Genomic DNA, 23060 nt, shown 5'->3' with positions numbered 1-23060 from the left:
TATCAGAGAGTTAAAGGGAAGCAGCAACGACCACAAGGTAAGATTCAGTCGTTAGAGGTACCTGAGTGGAAGTGGGAGTCCATCTCGATGGATTTTATCGTGGGTTTGCCAAAGAGTCAGTAGGATAACAACATGATATGGGTTATAGTGGATCGACTGACCAAGTCAGCTCATTTTGTGCCAATAAAAGATACTTGGACTAAGGCACAGTTAGCTATGGCTTATCAGAAGTATATGTTAAGATTACATGGGCTGCCTAAAGACATAGTATCTGACAGAGATTCGAGGTTTATCTCAAGTTTTTGGAAAGAGTTGCAGGAGTCTTTGGGAATGACATTGAAGATGAGTACATCATTTCATCCTGCGACAGACGGTCAAACTGAGAGGACAATCAAGACTCTTGAGGATATGTTACGAGCTTGTGTGATGGATTTTAGTGGTAGCCGGGAACAGAGGTTAGATCTGATTGAGTTTTCCTACAACAACAACTATCACACTAGTATTGGCATGGCGCCATTTGAGGCTTTATATGGGAGGAGATGTAGGAGCCCGATTTGTTGGGACGACAGTGCTGAGGCAGTGGTTTTAGGACCAGAGATGGTACATGAGATGGTTGAGCAGATTAAGATGATCAGGGAGAGGATGAGAGCAGCTTAGGATAGGAAAAAAGAGTTATGCAGATCTACATCGCCGGGATATAGAGTTTCAAGTTGGGGACAAGGTTCTTCTGAAGGTGTCTCCTATGCGTGGGGTCATGAGATTTGGGAAGAAAGTCAAGCTGAGTCAGAAGTTCATAAGACCATATGAGATCTTAGACCGGGTTGGAGAGGTTGCTTATCTTTTGGCTTTACCGTCTTCTTTGGATAGGGTACATAATGTGTTTCATGTGTCTCAGTTGCGGAAGTATGTGAGTGATCCATCACATGTGTTAAAGGTGGAGAACATAGAGATAGATGAGTCCTTGTCTTATCTTGAGGTGCCTAAGCAGATTCTTGACCGGAAGGTTAGGAAGACTAGACATGGTGAGACGGTCTTGCTTAAGATTCTTTGGTCTAATCATGAGGTTGAGGAAGCTACATGGGAGGCAGAATAGGCCATGAGAGAGCGCTATCCGTTCCTTTTTTATCAGGTATGTATGGTTACGGGGACGTAACCTTGTTTCTTTTAGGGGGTAGGAGATGATTGCGAAGAGTTTTTGCATCTTTTTATGTTGTTTTGGTATAGTTAGTGGTTGTTTGAGTCGGGTTGAGTTTGGTTGGTAGTATGTGTCGGAGTTTTTATGTTGTGTTTTGTTTTGGTTTTGTGTGTCGAGAGTGTGGTAGTATGTCTTTTTTTTTGTAGTGGTTTGAACTTCGGGGACGAAGTTCTTTTTAAGGAGGGAAGACTGTAATACTACGGTTTTATGAGTCTTTGGGTACTCTATCAAGTGGGCCTTACTCTGTCGAGTAAGGGTGTTTTGGGTTACGAAACAGTAGTCTGCCTGTAGGGTACTCGATCGAGTAGCCTTGGCACTCGATCGAGTAAGTGGCACTCGATCGAGTACGTTAGTTACTTGATCGAGTAGCTCGGTTGACGGGTAATATTTTGACGGGTTTTGTTAATGACGCGGATTAGTATATATTTTATATCGTCTTCTTCCCTAAACACTTTTCATAAATCTAATTCACTCAAAGGAGATTTAAAACTACGTTGTTTTCTTCATCCGCGTTATTGGCAAATCCCGGAGCTTGAGAGGTCGGATTTCGTTGTTCTTTGTGTCCTTGTGATCCTTGTGTCGAGGGTAAGTCCTACATACCAATTTTATAGCAGTTGATTGACTTTGTTTAAACCCTAATTTATGGGATTGAAGGTCTTTGTGATTAGTTGTATTGTTAGTAATTATGTGATTATGTGATAGGAGGAGGATTCGTAGAGGAAGGGTTTTGAGACAGCTGATAAGATCGTCTGCTTGTGTTTGCATTCCAGGTAGAGTTTCCCTACTCAGTATTAGTCACATAATCTGGATTGGTGATTTGGTTGTGATTGTTGTTAAAGTATAATATTGGTACTGTGACGGTTGTTGGATATTATCATTATTGATTATTGTTGATTGTATCTGTCTGTGATCTTCGGGGTGCGTCCCTGGCTGAGTGGAGTCACTTGCGGGAGTGGCTTCACGCCCATGGTTCGCCTTCTATGGAACCCGCCACAGAAGGGATATGCACATTAATGGACTTGGGTTTATCGCTCGATGGAGATGAGCGGGGCTTAGGTGGGAACGACTGCGGTCCCCCACTGGCAGCGAGGAGTAACCTGTTGCGATGGGTACTCTGGCAGGGCTACACACTTTAGTGTGTAGTCAGTATTGAGGCGTTGGTGATGGAGTTCGGGTTGATGTGACGATTGAGCTGTTTTGATTCTTGTCTTTTTGTGATTGTATTGTGTGATTAGTACTGACCCCGTTTAATTATTTTAAAAACTGTGGTGATCCATTCAGGGATGGTGAGCAGTTGTTGAGCAGGTTTGACTAGAGGCATTTGGGCTAGCTGGATGTGTCACCACGAGCTGATTAGAGTCTTCCGCTGTCATATTTTAGTTGTTTGGACATTTGGATTTTGAGAACGTGTATTGCACCTTTTGTCAGTTTGGATTTGGTTTGTAATCACTTTAAACAGTTTGGCTATTTAAATTATGTTTCTTTATTGTCATTTAATTATCATTGCCTCGGGAAACCGAGATGGTGACGTTCTTATACCTGAGTGGTCCTGGTAAGGCACTCGGAGTATGGGGGTGTCACAGAATACCTCCACTTCCAAGATACCATTTAAAGCTATATCGTGCCTCCTTGATATGGAACCCGTCCTTTGGCAAGCATCGCAAGCCATCACGAAATTTTTAGCATCTTGGAACATAGTTGGCCAATAGAAGCCGGATTGAAACACCTTTGCAACGGTCTTGGATGGTCCATGACGACCACCATAAGGAGAATAATGGCATCCTTCTAGCACCCCTTTCACATCCCAATGTGGGATACATCTCCGGAATAGCCCGTCGGAGTAATGTTTGAACAAATTTAGATCGTCCCATAGGGAGAACTTGGCATCATGTAAGAACTTTTTCCTTTGTTGATATGAAAGGTTAGGTGGCAATTCTCTTCCAACTAGGTAGTTGGCTATGTCGGCATACCAAGGAGTATTGGCTTCCAACATCATTAAAACATCATCGGCAAAGAAATCATCGATAGGTAACTCAATACCTCCATCATTGAACTTCAAACGGGATAGGTGATCGGCAACAACGTTTTCGGCCCCATTTTTGTCTTTAATCTCAAGATCAAACTCTTGCAAAAGCAAGATCCATTGTATCAACCTTGGCTTAGCTTCTTGTTTGGCTAGGAGGTGCTTTAGCGCGGCATGATCGGTATGAACAATGACTTTTGAACCGATCAAGTAAGAGCGAAATTTGTCTAAGGCATAGACAATGGCAAGTAGCTCTTTCTCCGTGGTGGCATAGTTGATTTGAGCCGCATCCAAGGTTTTGCTAGCATAGTAGATAGCATGTAAGAACTTTTTCCTTTGTTGATATTAAAGGTTAGGTGGCAATTCTCTTCCAACTAGGTAGTTGGCTATGTCGGCATACCAAGGAGTATTGGCTTCCAACATCATTACAACATCATCGGCGAAGGAATCATCGATAGGTAACTCAATACCTCCATCATTGAACTTCAAACGGGATAGGTGATCGGCAACAACATTTTCAGCCCCCTTCTTGTCTTTAATCTCAAGATCAAACTCTTGCAAAAGCAAGATCCATCGTATCAACCTTGGCTTAGCTTCTTGTTTGGCTAGGAGGTGCTTTAGCGCGGCATGATCGGTATGAACAATGACTTTTGAACCGATCAAGTAAAAGCGAAATTTGTCTAAGGCATAGACAATGGAAAGTAGCTCTTTCTCCGTGGTGGCATAGTTGATTTGAGCCGCATCCAAGGTTTTGCTAGCATAGTAGATAGAATGGAGAACCTTGTCCTTTCTTTGTCCTAGCATGGCACCTACCGCATAGTCACTTGCATCACACATGAGCTCGAATGGCAAGTTCCAATCCAGTGATTGGATGATAGGTGCGGAAATCAAAGCCTTCTTGATCCTATTAAAAGACTCAAGACAATCGTAGTAAACACAAAGGGAGCATCTTTTAGAAGAAGCTCCATAAGGGGTTTTGCAATCTTAGAAAAATCTTTAATAAAATGGCGGTAGAATCCCGCATGGCCTAAGAAACTCTTTACACTCTTCACATTTACCGATGGGGGTAGTTGCTCAATAACTTGGACCTTAGCACAGTCCACTTCAATTCCTCTTTCCAAAACAATATGACCAAGCACCACTCCTTCATTCACCATGAAGTGGCACTTTTCCCAATTTAACACCAAGTCAACCATTTCACAACACTTCAACACTTTAGACAAGTTAGACAAACAAGCATCAAAAGAAGAACCATAGACACTAAAATCATCCATAAACACCTCCATGATAGACTCGATAAAGTCGGAAAAGATGCTTATCATGTAACGTTGGAAAGTGGCGGGGGCATTACAAAGACCGAAAGGCATTCTACGGTAAGCAAAGGTACCATAGGGACATGTAAATGTGGTCTTCTCTTGGTCATCGGAGTGAATGGGTATTTGAAAGAACCCGGAATAACCATCTAGATAGCAAAAATACTTATGACATGCCAACCTTTCCAACATTTGATCAATAAAAGGTAATGGGTACTGTCTTTCTTGGTGGCTAGATTTAGCCTCCTATAGTCAATGCACATTCTCCAACGCGTCATAATTCTAGTTGGAATTAACTCATTTTTATCATTTTTGACTACGGTGGTTCCCCCTTTCTTAGGAACCACTTGGACCGGACTCACCCATTTAGAATCGGAAATAGCATAGATAATTCCCGCATCTAACAATTTAAGCACTTCCTTTTTGACCACTTCTTACATGTTAGGATTTAGTTGTCTTTGACCTTGGACACATGGTTTATGATCTTCCTCAAGATTACTTCGGTGCATGCAAAATTCGGGGCTTATGCCCTTTAAATCATCAAGTTTGTATCCAATGGCTTTCTTGTGAGACCTTAAGACATGGAGCAATTTAGCCAATCGACTCTCATCTAATTTAGCACTAACGATTACCCGACACATCTCCTTATCATTAAGAAAAGCATACCTCAAATTGGAAGGGAGGGGCTTAAGTTCGGGTTTTTGTACCTCAAGGTCTTGAGGTGTAGCAACCAAACCTATAAAGTGTGAGCTTTCCTCCAATGATAGCTCTTATCCATCCAATTCTTGCTCCAAAGCATCAATATCCTCATTCCCAATCTCATCATCACCTGCAAATGATTCCAATAACAAGAGTGCCTCCAAGGGATCTTTAGATAAAGATCGAGATGTAGAGTCTTCTATAACAATGTCAACAACATCCAAAATGTCAATAGAATAACAAGACTATTCTATCATTGGACTCTTCATGGCACTATTCAAATTGTATGTGACCTTATCGTCACCCACTTCCAATGTAATTTTACCATTCTTGACATCAATTAACGCACCCGCGGTATGTAAAAAGGGTATTCCCAAAATGATTGGGATTTGGGCATCTTCGCCCATGTCAAGAACAATAAATTTAACCGGAGTAAAAAACTTATCAACCTTAACGGGAACATCCTCCAAAACTTTCAAAGGGCGTTTTACAGAACGGTCCGCCATTTTCAATGTGACACTAGTACATTTTAAGAATCCCATATTAAGCTTAGCACAAATAGAGTAAGGTATTACACTCACACTAGCACCTAAATCATATAAAGCTTTATCAATTTGATAGGGTGCCAATTGTGCATGGAATAGAAAAGCTACCGGGATCTTTTAACTTAGGAGGGGACTTGTTTTGCAAAAGAGCACTCACCTCGGCGGTGAGAGCTATCGTTTCAACTTCGTCAAAAGTCCTCTTCTTAGTTAAAATGTCTTTCATGAATCTAGTATAAGATGGAATTTGAGTGATTAATTCGGTAAAAGAAACGGTTACCTGGAGATTATTCACAACTTCCATGAACTTACCAAATTGAGAATTCTTTTGATGCTTTGCCCATCTATGAGGGAATGGCACTTTGACTTTTTCCAGCACCTTTGCTTCAATATCTTTCTTTGGAGGAGCATCCTCCACATCCTTGACTTTCTCGACAACAAGTGGATCGTCCACCTTCTTTGGAACTTCTTCACTTTCCTTACTTTTTGGAGAAATCTCCACCTCAACAAGTACCTCCTCATCTTCTTTGGGCATGGATGGCCCCTTATATTTTGTACCACTTCTTAAGAAGATAGCATTAAGGGTAGCATGAGGTTGCTCGCCTTGAGGGGGTAGTTGACCCGTTTTCCTTGAAGTGCTAGATGAGGCTAATTGAGCCATTTGTTGTTCCAACATCTTGATTGCGGCATTATGTGCTTGATCACTCTTTTGGATTTGTGCCAACAATTCCCTTTGCATTTGAGCCATCATAGCCTCAAGTTTACCTCCTCCTTGGTTGTTTTGTTGGGCATTTTGTGGTGGGGGTTGGTAATTATGTTGTGGGGGCCTTTGTTGATTTTGATAACCCAGTGGAGGATTATACTTTTGCTGTTGAGGGTCATAGGCAGTTTGTTGTGGTGGGTGTTGAGGTTGAGGATTAAGCACATTGTTGCTAGTATAAGACAAGTTCGGGTGAAATCTTGTATTTGGATTATATGTGTGTGAAAATGTACCCGGTGGATAAGAACTTTGTCTAAAAGCTTGAAACGCATTTACTTCTTTAATAGGAGCTTGGCAATGAGTGGCGTAATGACCCGCACCTCCGCAACCATCACAAACAATGATTTGACTTGTTGAAGACAGACGCATTGAGTTGTTGAAGGAAATCTTTAGTATCACTTTCCGCAAATTGTTGTTGGAGTAAGGCAATTTGAGCTGGCAAGACGGAGTTATTGAAGGATTCTTCTTTACCTTTTAGTGGCACACTTCGGAAATTGACATATTGTGCATCATGGACCACCATAGATTCGATCGTGGCATGAGCAAGGTCGGTGTCAATTTGATCAAACCGCCCATTGTTGGCGGAATCAAGAATCCTTCGGGACTCGGCACAACATCCATTGTAGAATGTTATAGCTAGAAACCAATCATCTAGCCCATGATGTGGGCATTGCCTTTGTAGCTCCTTGTACCTCTCCCAAGCTTCATATAAGCTCTCAAGAGCTTGCTAACGGAATTCGGTGATTTGGCTCCTCAAAGTTTGAGTTTTCTCCGGTGGAAAAAACTTTTGATAGAAAGCAAGAGCCAATGTCTCCCAATTGGTGATTCCCAAGGCGGTACGGTCAAGGCTATTGATCCGAATCTTGGCCTTGTCTTTCAATGAGAAAGGGAAAAGTATTTCCCTTATTTGGGCTTGAGTGACGCCCGTTTGACGGATCATGGAGCAATAATCGCAGAAATTTTGCACATGGAAATTGGGATCCTCCAAAGGACTTCCCCCAAATTGCTTCCTCTCCACAAGGCTAATGAAAGCCGGTTTGATCTCGAATTCCGGCACGGTAATTTGAGTAGTTGTGATACCGGACGGAAGCATGGCCACGGTGGGCTTTGAGTGATTGGAAAGTTTCACCATCTTTTTAGTAGTAGATGGTGGTGGTAGTGGAGATGATGAACTTGAAACCTCCTCCTCTTCAAGGGCTTCTATATCGTCTAAGTAAGACTTTCTAGCACTTTCAACTTGCACGGGAGAAGAGGCTTCTTTCACTTCCTTCCAAAAACATCGTCTTCTCCTAAAGGTTTTCTCGGGGTCTGAATCTGGTGAAAGCAATTCTCCACTACGAGAGGACCTAGGCATAAGACAACAATTTCTAGGAAAATGATAAATAACGGTCTCAAGGAAGAAGTGTTCCTCAAGACAAAAGAAAACAAGATAAAAATCGACAAATCAAAACGCAATAAAACAGTGTCCCCGGCAACGGCGCTTAAATTTGATAGGCTTATCGTGTACCTATACAAAGATAATTACCCTAGACACAAATTAATGTAGCAATAGGGGTCGAACACAAGGAGACGAGAATTGCGTTGTGAAATGCTATGGGAAGATTTCTATCAAGATCGATTTCATTTTAGGTTTGTTTGTTTGGTTTGATGACTAATAAAAATTATGATGTAAACTATATAATAAAATAGAGTCTAAGGGGCTCGGGTCACACATGCAAAGGTAAATATATAATTATGTTAAACTCGATATTAAAAACATTGTCAATTACTTAGGCTTAGAGACACCCACCTTACGGCATTAGTATTAACCATAGACCGGGTCCTAGAGAAACTCTCGTCCATGACTAGGTCGTCCTACTACACATGCTTTGTCTAATTCGATTCCGTGCCTCTCGACTTTTAGAATGAATGAACAAACTTAATCTATGGATAAGGCCTTAAACAAAGATTAAACATTATGGTGCAAACATGTGATAGAAACAATTGAACAATATTATTATCAACCTATTTTAACATGTTATATACTTGATTTTGCATGGCTCCCCTAGCCCTTAGACTAGGAAATTTAACTACTCATATTGAAGTGTAATTTATAAACTATATTGTAAGAAATGTTAAACATGATTGTATGATTTATATAAACTAAATGATATAACATGTAAAAGAAATAAAGCTAATGTAATGTGATTATTGTACTAATAATAAACTATGCGTAAACTAAATAGAAATGTAAAATGTAAATTAGAAATAAAAATACCTTAATAGAAATGAACTTGTATGGAAGGAACAAATTAAAACCAAATGCTTGAAATGTATTAAGGACCAAATGTTGATAACTACAAGCTTAACTTATATTGAAATCTAAAATAAGAAAACTATTGAGAGAATTATAATGCTTAAGGCTATTGTAAGTATATGACACGTAAAAATGAGATGCCTAAGCTATGAAGTGGCTCCCCTTTATATAGGGGAGGGGAGTGAAACATAAACAAGCTAGAGACATGCAACCCTGATCGGGGTTGGGGGCCCCGATCGGGGTCGTGTGTTTCCAGCCCGTTTACCTTAACTCTCCTCTTAATTGCTTGGAGAATCCTATGTGGGTGATTAATTGAGCGATTAATCACCCGGTTAAGACCTAACTCTTGGCATCTTAGGTAGCTTGGAATCCTATCTTTTTCACTTTGACTTGGACTTGAGTTTGGGCTTGACAACACTTGTATTGCACACATTAGTCCATCAAATTTCTCCATACAAAACCCATGCCAATACTCCATGCTAGTCCAATACTTGGTTTCATTTAGCCATTGCACTCTAGTAACTCATCTTGTAGTATTTTAGCTCCAAAAAGCTTAAGTATCCTACAAAACATGTGGAGACAAGCAAATGCACTAGAATAACAAATATTAGCTCAAAACACTACGATAAGTGCTAAATGACATGTAAAATGAAGTTAATATAGGGGGAGAAAATATATAAAATATGCACTTATCACTCCCTAAAAGGAATTGCAAGACCATCTTGAGTAATTCTTATGAATTCTCCCTCTGGTAAACTCAAATGGCATCGAATTTTAGCGTTTTTAAATCTGGTTAAATACTCATCAACGGGTTATCTTGTCCTTTATTGTATCCTTGTTAGATCACATATATTTATCCTAGGATCAATTCTAGTGAAATGATTATGGAACTGATTTTTCGTCGCCTCCCAATCAGAGATATAATTCGGCGCTAGATGAACATACCAACTAAATGCTGTCTTAGTTAATGAATTACGAAATAATCTTAATTTCAAATAGTCATTATCTGCAGCCTCTCTACATTGGCTAGTAATTCGAGTTCAATATTCCATGGTGGAGACTTCCTCATCTTCAGAAAATAAAGTAAAATCAAGAATCTTATACCCTGGAGGATATGGATATTGTCTATCCACCCACTCAGGATATGGTTTCTCATGACGAATCCTTTGATTGCTTCGGTTTTCGGCGTTCATATAATTTTCTATCATATGTTCAACCTGCGCCACGAATGGCATTGAATTAGCACCATAGGCTTGTCCTTGATCAGGAAATTGATCAGGGGGACATTCATAAAGAATGCGTTTCCTGGGTTCCCTCTTGCTCTGGCATAGGGATTATTACGGCCCGCCTGGCTAAGATTCTACCCGTGGAAACATGGATCATTGTGTCCAATACCATTACCAACATGCGCCTGATATCTGATATCCTGAGGCTCTGAGGTCCACCTATTTCCCGTCTAGTCGCTCATAAACAGTGGAGGTTGGGCACAGTTATCCCTTGGTGAATAACCTAATGGAGATTCAAGCCGTCCATTCCCTGCTAAGGGTTGTGTGCTGGGTGTAGGAAACCTACCTTGATTAGGCATCATCCTACTGACATCAAACGCTAACCCTGATGAACGAGTACCATTATAATCAACACCTCGCTCAACAGGCACACGACGCTGATGTCCATATACATTTTGTTTATTGCCCAAATGTCTTGATAATTCACCATATTCAAACATCCGGTTTCTGACATCAGATGGTCCGTATGGTGCCTCGTTTACTCTTGAATGAGTAGTTAAAATATTTCGTGATCTAGGTTCACTACAACCAATGTTAATGGTTCTAGGATCGCCCTTAATATGTTCTCCTTTGTTAATTCGAGCGTTCATCTCTTGAAATCCATCATCCACTAATCTACATAACCGCTCATTCAAACTATTATGTTTATCTATCAATGGCTCTAACTGGCTATTAACCTCTTGGGAGATATCACTTGATATATAAAACCCTTTGAGTAGCGGTTAAGAGACTTTTCATATCTTGCAACATCCTTACTAATTCCCTTGATTGATTACCTTCAAGGTTTTCAGCAATTGATCTCACAATATTTATGATGAAAAATATGCATTTTCTTGAGTTAGGAGCCGGTAATGTTCATGAAAATCATTTCTCATGGCTTCCCTAACTTCGATCAACACATTATTCAAACATCCTACATATTTCTTATGTTGTTTACGTAATAACGCTTATTTGCATCATCTATGTCATCTGCCACACTTCTAGCGTGATCAGATTCTTCATGTGCATTAAGAAATTCATCATTAGGAGTAGACCTAGAACGAGGAGTTTCCAAGTTCCTTTCATGAGTAATCTCCAATGAATAATTGATGGATACTTTACGTAAAGATGTTCTTTCATTATGGGCATCTTGTCCCTTACTTTGATCTTCTGCTTCCCTCATTCTAGATTTAGATCTAGTTGAGTATATTTCCCACTGTAATATGAGATTTAAAATATTAGAAGGATAAATTATCTTAATCTTCCCACTATGGTCACCAAAAACTTGTTTGTGTGAAACAAGATTAGTACCTTAAGGTACCTTGGAGGTCGTAACTACCCTTATACACTTTGTGATCTAACCTTAAATCCAAGGGTTTGAGCCACGGTTGTAGATGCGTAATCTAATAAATATCGTTAAATTACTTATAATAATTTAGCGCTCAACAATGAATGATATAATTCTCAAACTTAAACACAGAAATTCCCAATGATACTTATAACACAACATCAATTAGAGTCTTCACAAGAGTACTTGTGGATGCTAAATTACAAACTAAAGGATAGATGGCTGATTACCTCCATGATCGGATGGGCTCGCCGTGCTACTTCTCCTTCTACTTCTAATGCTAATCTACGCTACGCCTAAGAGACTAATCTAAAGATAGACTAAGTTGTAGTTGTTGTTGTTGTTGTTGTTGTTTGAGTTGTCATTTGCTTGAATGATATGCCTCCTTATATATAGACATCACCCGGCTGATTGGAAACTACTCCTTAGTGGGAGGAGGTTAATAAACCGCCGAGTCTTCTTGAAGCTTTATATGGGCACTTATCATGCCCCTTAGCCCAGCGTTCCTCCTTTTGAACTTCTTGGTCTTTTGGACTCCGTTTGTCTTCAATCTTGGATTGACTTAACCTCGGCCCAATAACCTTATTCTTTAGTTTTCAGGCCCACATACCCTTAAAATAATAAATTTAGTACCTTAACTAAATTAGGCACCAACGATGGTACAATTAGATAACTTTAAAACTTTTGATTGATTCTTTTAAGTAAATTTGGAAGTATCGGAGTCTTAGTTATCTGAAAATGGATGTGGAAATAAACTTAGTCTTAAGCTACTACAAATTTCGTGTTCCAATTAATTTGGGCCGTGTATTTATGGGCGCCCAACAGAAAAGGTGTGTGTGAGCTTAGGGTTGTAACTGAGTTGAGCCCGCTCAACAAGTTCTCGGAATCGGCTCGGTCAAAGCTCGACTCAAGATTGGTCAAACTGAGCTCGAGCTCGGGCTCGAGCCAAGCTGAGCTGAAACTGAGCCGAGCCCGAGCACACTAAGGCTCGGCTCGGAAGCTCGTTTTTTTTTTAAAATACTTAATTTTTATCAATAATGTTTACTTAAAATATATTGTTTTATGCTAAATTAATCATAATATTAGCTCGGAAAAGAAAATAACATAAGAAATCCCATTTCAAACTACTAAACGGAAAAAAAATTCTAGCTTAAAATGAAACATTTAATTGAAAAATTACGTTAGATTTAAAATAATGCTCGAAAAAATGGTACTCGAACAAAGCTCGAACTCGAGCTCGTAAAATATCATATGAACCGATCCCGAGCCTTGATTTCAAGAGCTCGGGTGCGGTCTCGGACTCAACTTTTACAATATGAGCCAAGTTCGATAATAGGTGAATTCGAGCTCGGCTCGACTCGGCTGCAGGGCTGTCTCGGGATTTTGGAGGCCCCTGTGCGAACGCTAAATATAGGGCCCTATAAAACATTTTTAGAAACAAAATTTTTAAAAAAGAAGGCAAAAAAAGGAGATAATTGTAACTACCAAGTCTTGAACCTGACATGTAGTGTTTAAAAACTTAATTGCTATCCACCAAGACACTATCTTTCATTGAACACTTAGTATACTACATTTATTTATTCTTACATTTACTATAATTTCTGGCCCAAAAGTTTAGGGATCCTTTGCAACCGCACGGGCTGCATGGGCCCAAAGAAGGCCCTGACTCGGCTCATTTACCCCCGTATGTGAGCTTCCTCAAGAATGGAGGAATAATAAAAACCGGGACCAGTAAAGTACGAGGTGGTCTGGTCCCCTACTTAATTGGATAAAGTAGGTTTAATTAATCTCGAAATTCCACGTGATTGCATTAACAGTCCTAATTACTAATGGTCCCTCTTTTAGTCATAAGAGTATAAGACCATAGCGCCAAACCTGCAAACCTAGATAATGACAACTCGATTGAATTTTATTAACTTACTCCCTCCATTCAACTCCACTTTGCATGTTTCTCATTTGCACACTATTCACAAGCGGACATTCAACTTCAATTTTCTCTCGATACATAAGTTAAAATATATTCATGTGAGATCTTATTTGATTCGTCTTTAAGAGTACATTAAAAATATCTAACTTTTATAATTTTTGCAAATACGTAGCTAAAGATATTTACCGCGTAAAAATTGCGTTGGCAAACGTGATAAAGCAAACATGTAAAGTGGAGTTGAATGGAGGGAGTATCTTCTAACTCAAACCATCTCCATAACATAGAACTCCTAAAAGACGGACATTTTTTTATCACTTTAAAAAAACAAAGCGTCTTACTTGTGACGGGATTTTGCTTGTGACGGGCTAATTCCGTCACAGGTTGAAGACCTCTCACAAAAAGGGAGAGGGGACAAGGTGGGACACCCCCCATGTGCTTCCCGCTCACCTCTCAATGGGTATTTTGTAAGAGGAAATGGTATCCGTCACAAGCTTGTGACGGATATCGTCCGTCTTCAATGAGATTTAGTGTTAAAAAAAAGCTCTCACAAGTTATAAGTGAAAGAATAAGTGAGGAAGGGTTGTGATTTGTGAGAGAATTTTTTTAAAAGACGGTCACAAGTATATGTAATTTGATATGATATTTTAAGTATTTACTTCATCTCGATTAATTGTTTACTCTTACTTTAGCCACAAAAATCTAAGAGCAAATTAAGGAAGAGGACGAGATCATTTGTGATTGTAGTTAATGGATAACAAGTTAAATTACTCATAAAAAAACTTTATGATATAGAAAAATAAACAAATAAATGAAATAGGTAAATAAATGACTGACTGCGATGGGGAGTATATATAATTTGTGAGAGCAATAACAATAGTAGTTCTTAGCATTGGGGTTGTTACCAAAAACTTTATTTTAAAAGTTCTTCTATTGCATTTAAAAGTTGGTTCTTATTTTTAATAACCAAGTTCTAAAATAAGAACCAAGTTTATAAATATTGGAAAATGTACAACCAATAAATATAGCTTTGTAAAATATGTGAAACCATTACACATTATTCATTTTATAGTTTTTTGCATCTAAGACTATTGTGAACAAAAATTCTTAACTGGGGTGGTTGTATTATGACATGACATATGAAAAACTTTATATAAAGTTTTATTATTCCTATTGCTCTGAATGTACTAAACAACTTTTAACAATTAAATTAGGAAAGAATGACCATAAATAAAGGTTTTTAAAGGACGAAAGTGGGAGCGCAATCTTTTTTCTAGGATTCTATAAAAATGACTTTAGGGTTCTTATATTTAAGACATGTGAATCTCTTTTTAGGTTAAGAGTTGTCAAGTATAAGGTGAATAAATTTTTTTTTTTTTTTTTTTTTTTTTTGGAGAAGGAATAGAGAGATTTTTTTTTGACAACAGAAAAGAAAGGTTCCTTACGCAGTACCTACCTGACTCTCGGAGTCGGAATTTATTAATACATTATTAGGATAAGAAATTAAACTACAGATGGGGTTGTTTTCCAGAAAAGGCTTCTTGGCGGGACGATCAGAGTTGGCCAAATGAGCGAACATTTCTTTTCTCTTCTTTATCAACTGAGCTTCGGAGGAGTACCTGCAACAAGACACACTTACGCCACGAGGACGTAGAAATTTATGGGAGAAAGATCTACTTTTTGAAAAAGTAGATAAACTGTGTCTTGGAGATTCATCCCCTTGGCTTTGATTCTTCTTGGAAGTGGCGATTCTCCACTTCTCAGGCACATGATGAGTAGAGGGGTACCTGTAAAGCATAGGAGTAATAGGGGCGCCTGATGGCTTCTCAGACGAGAGAATCTTACACATCTTAGGACGAGCTGAAAAGATAAAAGGCGGAGAGGGAGGAACGCTTGGATCATTGAGAACACCCATAATGTTATCTTGGGGGATATGAGTACTAGGAGAAGAAAAATTGTCACAGATTGAAGATGCGCTTGAAGTCACGGCCCCAGTAGATGACGCGCTCGAGCGTTCGCTAGGAATATCAAGTTTCACGTTGATAACCTCAGAAGAAGTCATGTCTTCGTTCATAGCCCCATCATCTTAGAATTCCACTTTTTAGGACATCTCCTCCTCTTCTTCTTCTTTTTACACCGTTCACTTAAACTATCTCGCTCCTTAGTAGACTCACCATTTAGAATACGAATTGTTAAAGTTGACAAATCACGTTTACGGTAAAAGCTCACCGTTTTACCATCCAACAACTTTTTATAAGATTCCGCGGGAATCCTTAGACGGGAACTACCCCCTCCCTTTTTGGAGAACTCCAAAACTGACTTATTGGTACAAAAATTTTGACCCTCCGTCACTTCCATATTAACACTCTCATTATCCCTTATACTCACATCCTTTTGGTCATCCATCACCTCTGTGACCACGCTTTCACTATCTTTTATACCCACAGCAGATGTCGAGACATGAACAGGCTTCTTATTGTTCTCATCCTCGCAATCTTTAGTAGCAACCTCCAGCATTCTTTTACCATTTTCCTTAATGAGAAGGTGACCTTTTACCACATCTAATTCCCTTAAAACATCCTTATTACTAGGTTCAACCACTAAGGCCTCCACCAAATCCAATTCAGCTTTCGAAAACCTTTTCAACTTCATAGAAGCAACCGCCTTACGAAAAAGTGCCTTAACATTATGAGGAAATGAGTCCAAAATCATGGAGCATAAACCTGAAGCAGCCCTGTATTCCTCACGTTTCAGAGCACAAGCAGCCATATTAGAAATAAAGGAAACAACAAGGTCAGATAATGATTGAATATCTTCACCTCCAATATTTCCCAAACTTAAACTAAGCAATTTACAAGCTTCATCATAACACGCTGCAGCACTATCAAAACAATTTTGCCTAAAAAGACCGTTCCCCTTATCTTTAAGCTCCCTCACCTCAGCTAAGATTAACGGAGCTGGCCCCTGCAATTTCATAAAAGAGCCTAACATCCTATCCCCATCATTCTCCATAAACCCATCGCTCACATGGGCACAAGCAAAAGCTTCAAGAAATTTATAGTGACTGGTAGAAGAAGACATCATTCAACTACCGAAGAAGCGAAAACGAGTACACCTTAAACCCCGAATAAAACAGAAAAAAGTGACTAACCAAAGACCCAACAAAATACAGATGAAAGAACTAGCACCTCTAAATAATTAACCACTAGAAAAAAGCTCTGAGCTTAACAGACCGGAAAACGGAAAACACAAAAAGCAGGAAAAAAGGGGGGGACCTTATACCAAAACAACGACTAGAAGGATGCAAGCAGAGATCCCCACTGAAACTAACAGGTAGGGATGGCAATGGGTAGGGTCTGGGTAGGGTCCACCTAGACCCGGACCCGACCCGAGATTTTCCCTTTGGACCCGTACCCGACCCAGACCCGCAAGGGTCTAAAATTTAAGGACCCATACCCGGACCCTATGGGTAAGGGTAGGGTCTGGGTCTACCCGTGAGTCCGAGTTTCAGCCAATTTAGTAACAAGATTAACAGTTATGGGTCTATAATATTAAAAAAAAAAAAATTCATACTACTTTAACATTATGAGTTTATTAATCTGCCGTTAATGGTGGTTGTCAGTCGTCGGCTATTAGAGAGGTGGTTTCCAGTCGCGTATCAGTGCTGTGGTGGTGGTTTTCTTGTGTCAGTGGTGGAGTGGTGGTATTGTCAGAAGAGTTTGGTTGGGTTTTATCACTTTATGCGATGAGGGAAGAGAAAGAGACTTTAGTTGAGTTTCTACAGTCTGCCATGAATTCAGAAAAGTTGTAATTTTGATTTTTTTTTTCTTTAATAAAGGGTCTAAGGGTCGGGTATGGGTCTCATAACTTAGACCCGGACCCGGACCCGTAATATTTTCTTAAGACCCATACCCGACCCATACCCATTGGGTCTGAAAAAATGAGACCCATACCCGACCCATTAGGGTCTGGGTCGGGTCCCCGACCCACTGCCATCCCTACTAACAGGTAATCAAGTACCACCCCAACAAAGTGACATTAAAACAGAAACTTATTAAATTAGAACAAGATGATTAATTAGCAACCAAACCCACAAAGAAGGGAAGATGAAGTCGCCGGCCGTGATGCACAAAACGCAGAACCCGGTAGGAAAAGCGCTCCAATAGAGTCGCACCAGATGATGGTATCCGCGACAAACGACCGATAAACAACCCTCGAAAGCAAACGAACAGATCGGAGATCAATCAAAATCCCTCTTATTCCAACAACTGGAAAGCTAGCGATTGATAACAGAGAGGAACCGGAATTAAAAACGTTGGAAAAACCTCACCGGCGACCGGAGTAGTCGCCGGCGAGGAGGCAGTCGATTTTTAAGGATTTTTTTTTGATTTTGGGGATTTTTTTGTGTTTCTCTACAAGAGAGATTGACGATGACAAATTCCTAATTAGATAAAAATTGAATGCATAGAAAACAATAAAAGATTTGTTAATTGTCTTACATACTCAAGTGTGAATGTACGATGATATATGTCACGTTTTAATGTTAAAACCGTCTTAAGAAAGACTAATTTCTGAAATAATTGTATAAACCTTATGCTTCTAACTTGTACCGATAGAGTATTTCACAAGGTCACGCAGAGGTGATTCTAGGATGATGTACGAGGGTGCGTAAAATATTCTAACAATGAAAATATCGAGTTTTAATTTGTAAATAAATTTTTGTTTAGTTAGACAAAATGTATGGTGATAACTGATATGGATAAAAATTGCTCAATGCAAGAATTGAACCCATGACCTCTAACTAAAAAATAGTCTTAACCGCTATTAGACCCACATAATTTATGTGCTAATTTACTAATCAAAATTATACTCCGTAATTATTTTCAGGAAAAGGGGGTGAAAATGACCCCCCTACACCCCGTCAGAAACACTCCTGAGGTCACGTGTTAAAAGAATGAAAGGTACGAAGTATTTAAAAGGAAAATTTGATCACAAAAACTCCAGAGAGACGGTCTCTCAATAGCGTTATTGAGAGACCTCTCACATGATGGGGTGAGGGACCCACTGAATTTCTTTTTTCCTTATTAATCTCCCACTAAATTAGTGGGCGAGCTCTCTCATAAGAGTATACTATTTTGGAAAATCAAAAGTGAGCTTATATTTCAATTAAACTGATGAAGCCAAGTATCGACAATGTAAATGTGGCAAAAAATATATCTTCTAGTGTTCTACAGAGTATATTTTTACTAAAAAAAAATATTAAATAATCGACTGATCAGCTAATAAAAACCCTATGAACTATAGTTTAGAACTCATTATTTTACCTAAGTGAACCATTCTAGACCGGTTGTGTGGGGGTTAATGACATTAGTCCACTATATCAACGTTAGAAGCCTTGGGAGCTCGGATTGCTTGCCCCTGCTTACTCCCGGCTTCTGTCATTGCTTAACCCTTCAGTTTTGACAATAACCCGAACAAATTTCAGATACGTTAAAATTCATAACCAAAGAGGCAAGATGGGCCATACCTAAAGAAGAATGCGACAGAGCCTTCATCAAGTAAATACAATAAAGAGTTTCATGTATATATTAGCTAATACGAAAAATTCAGTCTGCTATCATTAGATTGATAAATAAAATATACAGACCATCTAGAGAACAACATACTCCCCCAAACACTAGTCCCCCCCAAAAGAAACAAGAAGTTTTGCATAAAAAAATCTCTTGAAATCACAAGGTCCTCCTGCACAGTACTCCGAACACTTAAACGTGTTGCGAGGATTTACTACTTGGATTGAAAAATGATAAGGAGTATCAAACTAGTCAACACCTTGAGAATGAGGGTTGCCATAACATAGAAGGGGGAGGGGGGGAATTCCTATCTCATCCTTTGGTTCTCATGATAGTGATGCTACCTTTTCCTCCTTGAGTAGGGATTTTGGTTTTACCGACAACAGGTTTGCCTGAAAATGCTGAAGTAGGGTAGATAATTTCGTCCTCAGCTTCCTTGGGTTTTGGTGGTGGAGTGTGTATCCGCTGGTTTATATCCTTGAGGGTCATTCCTCCACTATCACCGCATGGTTTAATAAAATCAAATGGATATGCAACAGAAGAAGGAACTTTTGATGGTGTCCGCATGTAAGATTTCCTGCCTGGATTTTAGAAATGAGAAGATAAATACGGAGTACTACACAAATAATTATACAAACTACTCTGACATCGCTCCCATGTTTCAAATGGAGCACAGCGGTGGAGGGTCAGAAATGGCTATTTTGTGAAATAAATTAATGTTTCGGACTAAAACAAAGTAAATTGCACAAGAGGGGATAAGGGTACCTTTAAAAATAACATTTCGGGAGCTTCTTACTGGTCTTTGAGCTATATGTGATCCAGAATTTGGTGTGTCATGGCATACTTCTACAGAAATAGGAAGGTCGTTCAGATAACAACCTTATGAAAGAAAAGAACACAATTTTCCTGCTACTATACCTTTGGAGCCAATCTGCAGATCAGATGAGACAGATGCATTCCTGCAATCCAGAGGAGATTCAAATAAGAAACTTAACACTACGCATAAGCAAACTGCAAGTTTCTTCCATATAAAAAACAAGTGAACACTATACCCATCATCAGAGCTGATATTCAAGTAAGTGTCATTGAGACATTCAGCAAGCCAAGCTTCAGATTCTCCAAAGTCCTCGATATTAGGAGGAGAAAAATCGTCTGATACAATCATTTTCACTGTAAGATCACTTAACAACTATACTGCCAAATTTAAATCTTGAGACAAGTTAAATCAAAGCAAACCTTGCAAAGATTCATCAGCTTCGGGCAGAATAGCACTATCTGCATCAATTCTCTCCTAACAACGGAAAATAATCTTAAAGTCAGAATGTAAACAAGACCACAGAAAAGGATTAAAAAAAAAAAAAAAGTGATGCCCTAACCATGACGAAAATCAATCCATTTATAGAAGTCGACAAAAACTAGATTGTTGAGGATCAACCTTAGATTTGAAGTCAAAGAATTCAGAATTTCGACTTTGTGACACTAGATATGAACTAAATAATCTGACAATATTAATGTTCAATGAATGCCACATGAGGTAAATCTATAACTTAATTGCTGAGGATAAACCTTAGATTTGAGAGTTGAGGGAGAGATTCCTTCGCTAGCACTATCAAAGTCCAGAATTCGCCTTCGCTTTATTTGAGAAGAGTACTCTTTTCCCTCCTGGGGAGTCTTGGTCATGATCTCTGTGGTTGTAAGATATGTCAGCCACTTACTATTACAAAGACCAACTGACTGAAATATCAAGACGCCTCACCATGATCATTAAAATGGTCAGCAAAGTCTCCACATGCCTTTATCGGAGTAGTTTCCTCAAACATGCAAGAAATGTCTTCTGCATTTTCACTAGCAGCAGTCAGAACAAATTTCGATACATCTCTAAACAGCACAATCCCTCACTATATGATACTCTGAAGTCTGAAGTATACAAGGCCGCTGATAAGTTCAGAGACCAGGTTCAAAATGTCAAGATGAGACCCCGGATAATAAGAAAGAGAAGTTTCCTGATGAATAAAAATAAACTTCAACTCACCACTTTACAAAAAATGCACAAAACTACCTCAATGAAGTCAGACACGAAAGTAATAAGAGGTAATCAGCTTATAATGGATTTTAGGGCCCCTTGTGTTTAGGAGCCCAATCACAAACCTAAGAGAGAATGTTATAAGTCGGCTCAGATCATATACAACCTTACATAGCACAATTCTACAATCAATTTGATGCACTCACCAATATTGACATCTGCCTGGAGATAAATATCGTCGCCCTCCCATGCCCATAACTGACTGATACAATCCACAAGAAACACCAAAATCAGAAACATATCTTCCATTCAATGAAGCACTTGAACATAATAACATAATGAGAACCACAAGCACTGCCACTTAACTAGTCTCTAGATGCTATTATTATCAGATTACGGAATATCTATGCACAAATCATTATTAGTAATCCAACTAAACAAAAATTCAATGAGAATCATCAGAAGTTACTAAAGTAGGACTTAAGAATACAATGAGAGCACCATCACGAGTTCAATTAACTGCGGAATCACTTAATAGAGTATCATAAAGGCATAATCTTGTGACGACAATGCAGCAAAATGCATCTGTTTTTGCTAAAGATTCATTATCAAAACAGCAAAATGCGTCTGATTAATGCACATTTTACAATCTAAGTATCAGGAAGATAAATCTAAAGCCATATACAAACATGCATCATGCATTTATACCTAAACTAGAAGAATTTGAAAAAACACACCAAAAAACTAAACTCCCCTCCCCAATGCCAGTTATTCTCGTGCAAGGCTGCCTAAAATGGATCCATTAATACAATGTCAGTTACTTAATAAACCGTTCCCAAACTTCTTGTATAATGCCGCTTTACACAAGAATTTGTACCCCAATAATCTGCATTGTAATGTAATCTACAGAAACATATACACAAATTAACAAACTGCAGGTAGAAGTTCAATACTTTACTCAATTCAAAGACAGAATCCCAAACTCATTCCCCAATCGAAACCGAACCCACATCATAAAACCAAATTCTAATCAAAATTCATCACCAACCCAATTAAAAAGACTCAAAATTTAACATACCCATGCATCAAAATCAAACATTTCATCATCAAATGCATACAAATCAACTAAAAACATCAAAAATAATCATCAAAATAACACCCCATTTCATCCAATTTTGATGAAATCACAAAAACTACATTTCCAAACTACCAACATCAAACCAACTAAACATAAAATAAATCTAAATCTAAAACATTAAATAAACACAAAAAAATTAAGAACATACTTATCATTAATTTCATTAATTTGATAATCCATGAGATTAACACACTAAAATCTTCAATAATTAAACTTCAATAAAAATCCCACAAAATCCCAACTTGCTACTTCAAAAATAACCGTTGCAAATTAATACAACTACCCTTTTTCTTGTATTAATAATCCCACCAAAAAAATTAAAAACAAAAAAAAGTAAAAAAAAAAAGATAAAAATGTGCTTGAAACGGCGTGTATCACTATTATCGAAAACTTAGTTTTTTTCTTTTTTGCACTCTTTAAAAGTCTTTATTTTATCTCACTGACTTTGGTTCCATTTTTGATTTATTTTTGGAGGGTAATAAATAAAATAATATTTTTGCGGGAGATTTGATTTTAATATAAGTGGGTCAAAAGGGCCGTTACTTGGTATGAGGGTGAGATTTATGTTGTGGGTTAAGATAATCATTTATTACTTTTTGGTCTTTTCTTGCTTTGTGAGTGTGAAATCTTGAGATTTTGGCCTAAAATTAGCCTTATTTTTTGGTAGTAGGTGTAGTTTTTTGGGTGTAGTGTTGAACACGCTCCGTTTTGTGATTGTGGTTAGGTTGGGGTGACAAAAAAAAGGACAGTGAAATTCAAGTTAATATCATCTGTCTTATCTTTATCAGTTAGTCTGGTTGAAGACGGGTCGGAGCAAGTGACGGGTAATGACACTCACAAAACGGATAGGGGGATAAGATGGGGGCACTCCCATGTGCTTCCCTATCTCCTCTATTTGGGTCATTTGTGAGAGGAAATGATATCCGTCACTCCAAAGTGACGGATACGTGCCATCTTCAATAAG

General features: G+C 38.7%; 1 protein-coding gene and 1 non-coding gene across 2 annotated transcripts; one reads left to right on the top strand and one right to left on the bottom strand.

The window, feature by feature from the left end:
• The first annotated feature begins 7185 nt into the window (after positions 1-7185).
• On the top strand, positions 7186-7292 carry LOC141619434 (small nucleolar RNA R71). Its single transcript, XR_012531704.1, has one exon. It is a non-coding gene; the product is annotated as a small nucleolar RNA R71 (small nucleolar RNA).
• An 11632-nt stretch (positions 7293-18924) lies between these two features.
• Positions 18925-22828, bottom strand: LOC141607432 (protein XRI1-like). The gene is made up of 9 exons (XM_074426782.1): positions 22245-22828; positions 21165-21220; positions 20692-20769; positions 20502-20620; positions 20172-20226; positions 19988-20087; positions 19854-19894; positions 19701-19781; positions 18925-19516 (listed from the first exon to the last, which is right to left on the bottom strand). The coding sequence occupies exons 1-9, from the start codon at positions 22274-22276 to the stop codon at positions 19248-19250; spliced, it is 831 nt and encodes a 276-aa protein (XP_074282883.1). The 5' UTR covers positions 22277-22828; the 3' UTR covers positions 18925-19247.
• Positions 22829-23060: the final 232 nt, after the last annotated feature.

Source organism: Silene latifolia, chromosome 1, assembly GCF_048544455.1.
Source record: "Silene latifolia isolate original U9 population chromosome 1, ASM4854445v1, whole genome shotgun sequence".
NCBI classification, from domain to species: Eukaryota; Viridiplantae; Streptophyta; class Magnoliopsida; order Caryophyllales; family Caryophyllaceae; genus Silene; species Silene latifolia.
This window is presented reverse-complemented; position numbering and strand designations above follow the sequence as displayed.

Coding starts and splice junctions, on each gene's coding strand:
- LOC141607432 (XM_074426782.1), bottom strand. CDS start 22,276: ATGGATTATCAAATTAATGAAATTAATGATAA. Junction 20,621..20,691: donor TGACCATTTTAATGATCATG/GTGAGGCGTCTT, acceptor TTACAACCACAG/AGATCATGACCAAGACTCCC. Junction 20,088..20,171: donor AGCTGATGAATCTTTGCAAG/GTTTGCTTTGAT, acceptor TGATTGTATCAG/ACGATTTTTCTCCTCCTAAT.